Here is a 6,000-nt window from a genome sequence, read left to right as displayed (position 1 = left end):
GAGAGAGGCGTTAGTTAAAGATTAAGATCATCCCAAGAGGGCACTTTCACTAACATAGGATTATACATCTGTAACTATGGATAAATGCTAGTGTCCAGATTGTTTCAAAGAGAATAAAATGGCAAAGACTAGCTGTGGAATAAGATCCCTAAGATTACTACGTTGAAGCAAATAAAGAAAGACATAAGGTTTTACCAGGACAGAACAGATTCCAGGATACAACCCATAGCAGATAATTGCTCGAAGGAGGTGCTCATCATAACTCCAAGAATTATAGATGGTATTATTGCTGTCAACAAGACCAGTATCCTTCAGCAAAGAGTAAAACTCCCTGCGAAGAGAATCAATAGCTTTCATAGACTGTGCAGACAGAAAATTCTTCCAGCAGTACTCATATCCAGCTAGGTCTCTTTCAGCATCCCTCCAGCCCTCATACGCTCGAACAAGAGCAAGATGGTCACTATAATCGCGTGAAAAATTAGCCTTAGCAGCGTCTGCAAGCTGAAAAGAAGAGGTAGCATGTCTCAAAACGATTACTGGTCTCTCAAAGAAAGTATGTCTGACCCAACTAATGAAGATGAATCAAACAATGATTTGACAGCAAAGTGGAAGGCTTGACTTACATCTTTCTTGTCAAGCGGTGTCAAGAAGGGATCTCGGACACTAAGACCAGCAACGATAGTTAATATCGGCTCCAAACAATTCAAAGTTGCACCAAGTATAAGCATTTTTCCGAGTTTAGGCTCCATTGGAAGCATTGTTAAGTAACGTCCTGTCATTGAACCACAGCAAAGACAGAAAAATCAGAGGACTAAATGGTTAGACTTGAATATGATTATGATTCAATAACAGCCAAATTTCATACCTAGAACAGTCAAATTTTCACTCTCATCTAAAGCCCCAATAATTTTCAGATACTCAATAGCTTTTTGAACCTATCAGCAAAACAAAAAGAAGAATTCACTTACAGCAACAAGCAAAGAATGAACTTGTACCATTTTCGAGATGGTCTGAACTTACAGCATATGCCAGTAAACTGTAAGAATAATAAAATTGTTATAATATCATAAATACACAAGTAAGAGCAACAAATCTGAATGAGTATTACCGCTAATAACTCGGGGGATTGCAAAGCCCTTGAAAGGAACTCAGAGATGCTACCGAGTTTTAAACTTTTAATTTGCAAACAAAGAGATTGCAAAGGGGTTCTCAGAATTTCTGGTAATTGATAATCAGCAAAAGCATCATACACACATCTGGGATAAAGATGATAGCATTCTCCAGGCTGAACACGTCCGGCTCTTCCCCTTCTCTATCAGTTGCATGAGTAAACAACATCATACAGTTAAATTATTATAGGCAGTAACCGAAAGATTATTAGCATGAAAAGGGAGAACTTCCTATTAAAGAAACAGAAAGTTCTAGTACCAGGCACATGTCATGACATGGTAAAAACTTGTCATGAACAAAAAAAGATTGACAGAAAATAAAGTGAAATAAATCCTTGCGGTCTTACACATATTTTGAGAGGAACGATGATTTACCAAGGCCGAGCGTTGAGCCTTGTTATCTGCGTGTCTATGTGTGATGACTGTGCTTTCATAGGCTATCACAATATAATTTTCTAAGCAATTCCCTTTCTGTTTTTCGTGTTCTTGGTAAGATATGAGGAAATAAAGACGGTGGATTTTTTTAACAGAAAAACAACGATGAAATATACTAAGTACACTGAGTTTGCATTCCAACTCAAACTCCAAGCTTGCAACCATCCAAAGACTTATCTCACTTAGACCCAAGAAGTCTTGGTCTTGACATTAAAAGAATCGGTAGTAACATGAAGGCTACATTGCCAATTATCATGCAATGACAACCTACAACTATACTATTATATATAGTGTCATCTTTAGTCTTCAGCTATTTCTTTTTCCTGATGAGTTGAGTCTCTGGCAAACTCTTAGTACTGCTAGTTACTTGGCAGACTGTATCCGCAACACCCTCTCTTCCAAATTGTAATGTCCACTTAGCCTTCTTTCTCAAAAAATTGAAAGTCTACTTAACCTTTTTGGGCATTGAAAAATGATATCCGCTAAGGAAAACTCCTATTCAATATTTTTTAGCTAGAGTTCTTATCCAGAAAGAACATTTTATAGCCAGAATTGCAGTTGGCTCTCACAGGCCTAAACGACGAGCAAACACTCGAATGTGAAAGCAAAGGATCAACCAACCGCTGAATATGAACATTTCTTGAATTTTTTGGAAAACCCAAAAGCAACTCAATGGTGCTTTCCCATTTGAATACCAAAACCACTTTTTTAGCCTACCTAGGACATAAATTTTTGGACAGAGGGAATAAGTAACTTAGGACTGTGTTAGCCTAAAACCAAAATATTCTGCAGCTTCTATCATATTTGCACTAGGTGCATTTGGCAGGACTTAATATCACAACAATTGCCATAGACAACGAGTAGAACAAGTGCAGAGGTCTTCCTTAAATATTGACATTCAACAGATAAGAAAAGAATAGTTACATGACTCGACTGAGTGATTTTTCTTTTTTTCTTTTTTGTGATAAGGACTCATTTTAATTTTATGGCTGAATTTTTACATATTAACTTGGTATAAGGACATGGATGATGCTTTGGAGCATAAAAGCAGGGGAAGTACACCATGCTGTTCCTGTTTCACAGCTTTTGAATAGACGTCAATAATAAATTAGACAAGGAAAAGATGAAGCATAACCTAACAATCCAATTAGGAATTCCATGACTTAAGGTGCATAATACAAGGGAGCAACAAAGCTTCACCGAGAACCATCACACTCGGAACATTTGCTTTACTTAAACTTAAGGAAATATGCGTCTTTAGTAAGCCACAGGTCTCTTTCCTAAAAGGGCTATTGCGAAATATAGACTGAAGATTGACTTCCAAGAAAAGCAGGAATTCAAATAGAACTGAAAATCTTAATTCCTTGGTAGAGATACAGCAAGAAGATCCCATACAGTAAATTGTGGCATAAGCCAAAAATTATCAGACTCCCTTGATCAAAGGACTTCCTGGAATGAAGTAAACCTAAGGTTAAAAAAGTACTCCTCAAATCTGAACTTAAAATTGAAACGTGCTTCAAAGCACAGGCCATTCATCAAAGAAAAGGTTCTTGTATGAGGATCAGAAATGTGATATTTATGATATTTTGACAGTTTTGTAGATTCACAAAGCATCTGATGATGCATTGTTATAATCACTGTACTTGATAGATTTTTGAAAGACCTAAAAGGTTCCATGGGTATCATTATTGCTTTGCTAGTCAATCTATCTATTTGCAGCTATTAGGCATTCCTTCGCATGTGCACGCTTCTTTCCCCTGCCAGACTGTTGCAATGAGCTAGGGAAAGAAAATCCATCACAAAATTCTAAGCATGAATCACACAATTTATTATAAAGCACATACACAGCCATATCTTCCAAGAAATTTCAGAAACAAAAGGACAAGAAAAGTAGAGTGCCTTACTTGTCGAGCTGAAACCTTTGAAATCCAAGTAGGAAGCAAACAAGGAGTATTATTAAGTGCATCATATGACGTCTCTTTTGCCTTGCCACAGTCAATAACATAAACTATGTCATCGATTGTGATACTGGTTTCAGCAATATTTGTAGCCAACACTATCTTCCTCACTCCATCTTCAGGCTTGTCAAATATTAACCTCTAAATGCATGAAGAGGGAGCAATGAGTAAGAAACACATAAAGAACTTAGATGTTAAACTGGAAAATTAACATCTGTGAACTCCATTTTATTTTCTGAAGTAGGAATTAGTGAATTATAGAACCGCTCAATCTAACAAGTCAAAAGATAAAAAAAAGCCATCGTTTTGATAGACTAGAGAAGCATCACATCACCAGTTAATGGGGAGAACACTATACAAATTACCAAATGTATAAGGACAGAGAACAAGAATGACTAGTAATGCTTATACTGTATTTTCAGATTAGTAACAGAACATTTTCTTAACAATTGCATGTAAGAAAAATATAGCATGTAAAGCAAATGCAAGGTAAAAGGACTTAAAAGCAAATTTCTTTACCTGCTCCGTACTAGCCATAGAACCATGGCATGCCAGCAATAAAACACGGCTGGTATTTCCCAAGATAGGATGACATTGTAGCTTATCCTTCAGAGAATTTATATCATCCCAACCAGTCATAAAAACTAAAACAGCACCAGGCCTTTCATTTTCACAAATATGGCATAGAATATGTTCTATAAGATTGAAGCCTATACAATCAGGATTCCAACAGGACAAAGACTCGCGTGTCACAGGGCTAAATTCTTTGAAATCAGCAGCTCTGAGGGCATCCTGACGACAAAGAATATATTAGCACAGGAATTGTAGCAAATGAAAACTGTGGAAGTTGCTTTTAAGTTGGAAACCTCAACAGCAGAAGCAATCTGGCTCTTCCTTTTTCTTGGAGCTTGCTTGTTCATTTTCCACGTTCTCTCCTGACCATAATCATCAATCTGATTGTCTGGTGTCAATCTGTATCCCGACATCTCCAAAATATTTTCGAGGAAATGAGTGCGAACGGGATATGTAAATCCCTAATAGACAATGGAAAAACTTTTCAACTTAAAGCACTCCAACTATTCATGAGTTCCCTAATTTTAAGGATAGCAAAAAGAGAAATTCACTGATGAAGAAAGTAAAATTTTAGACTAATTACTGTTTTTTTAAATGAGCCATCACCACATAATGCATTTGACATGTACTTTACCAAAATACCCACAAAACAATGTGGAAGCAATGGAAGTATGGATCAAATTGCGTCGAGGAAGAAAAGATGAATCTGTATTTGTTGCTTGGTGCCTTAACTAAGACATAGCAAGCAGGGATGATGTTAAACATACAGATGGGCTACCTAGAAAGAGAAGAAATGAACTACCACATATTCAATTAGAGAAACCCCACATCCTGAACCGGAAAAATTCACTCCTATTCCTTTTAGCAACTGGGAAGATATGTGTCTTCTCTAAGTGTGAGAATGCACGGGAGAAAAATCTATATTATTGATATTCGATTTAATTATAATAGAATGAGCCCTATTTATACAATACATATCATACTCCTATTCTATGTGGGACTACGACTAACATATTACGTACATAACTATCTAACACTCTCCCTCAAGCCGGTGCATACAAATCATATGTACCGAGCTTGTTACATATGTAACTAATACGAGGATCAGTAAGGGACTTGGTGAAAATATCTGCAAGCTGATCATTCGATTCGACTTCACAAACTTTGTAGCAATATCTCCTGAGAGTATCTTTTCTCTGATTAAGTGACAATCAATCTCAATGTATTTAGTTCTCTCATGAAACACCGGATTTGATGCAATATGAAGGGCAGCTTGGTTATCACACACCAGTTCCATCTTGCTGACCTCACCAAATTTCAACTCATTAAGCAAATGTTTGATCCAAACTAGCTCACAAGTTGCCACAACCATTGCTCGATATTCAGCTTCTGCACTAGACCGAGAAACCACATTCTATTTCTTGCTCTTCCAAGACACCAAATTACTTCCTACTATAACACAATATCCGAACGTAGAACGTCTATCAGAAGGTGATCCTGCCCAGTCAGCATCTAAGTACCCAACAATTTGCTCATGGCCTCGATCTTCAAACAATAATCCTTTACCTAGAGTTGATTTTATATATCGAAGAATGCGGACAACTGCATCCCAATGACTATATCAAGGAGAATCCAAGAACTGACTTACCACACTCACTGGAAAGGAAATGTCAGGTCTAGTCACCGTGAGGTAATTTAATTTACCAACCGGCCGCCTATATCTAGCAGGATCGCTAAGCGGGCCCCCCTTGTCCTGGTAGAAGTTTAGAATTCGGATCTATAGGAGTGTCAACAGGTCTACAGCCTGTCATTCCTGTCTCCTCAAGAATGTCTAAGGCATACTTCCTTTGTGAGATAACAATACC

At 37.3% G+C, this 6,000-nt stretch overlaps 1 protein-coding gene across 3 annotated transcripts in view; it reads right to left on the bottom strand.

Annotated features, from left to right (window-relative positions):
* The window catches only part of LOC109208556 (DExH-box ATP-dependent RNA helicase DExH5, mitochondrial), a 31,180-nt gene that overhangs the window by 2,679 nt on the left and 22,501 nt on the right, over positions 1-6,000 (bottom strand). For all 3 annotated transcript variants that reach the window (XM_019371683.1, XM_019371681.1, XM_019371682.1), the window contains exons 9-15: positions 4,429-4,596; positions 4,082-4,354; positions 3,509-3,703; positions 1,109-1,312; positions 866-935; positions 624-772; positions 196-501 (exon numbers count right to left, since the gene is read on the bottom strand). In XM_019371683.1, coding sequence (XP_019227228.1) covers positions 196-501; positions 624-772; positions 866-935; positions 1,109-1,312; positions 3,509-3,703; positions 4,082-4,354; positions 4,429-4,596 — 1,365 coding nt within the window. The remainder of the gene's footprint in view (positions 1-195; positions 502-623; positions 773-865; positions 936-1,108; positions 1,313-3,508; positions 3,704-4,081; positions 4,355-4,428; positions 4,597-6,000) is intronic.

This window comes from Nicotiana attenuata, unplaced genomic scaffold (genome assembly GCF_001879085.1).
Source record: "Nicotiana attenuata strain UT unplaced genomic scaffold, NIATTr2, whole genome shotgun sequence".
NCBI lineage: Eukaryota > Viridiplantae > Streptophyta > Magnoliopsida > Solanales > Solanaceae > Nicotiana > Nicotiana attenuata.
This window is presented reverse-complemented; position numbering and strand designations above follow the sequence as displayed.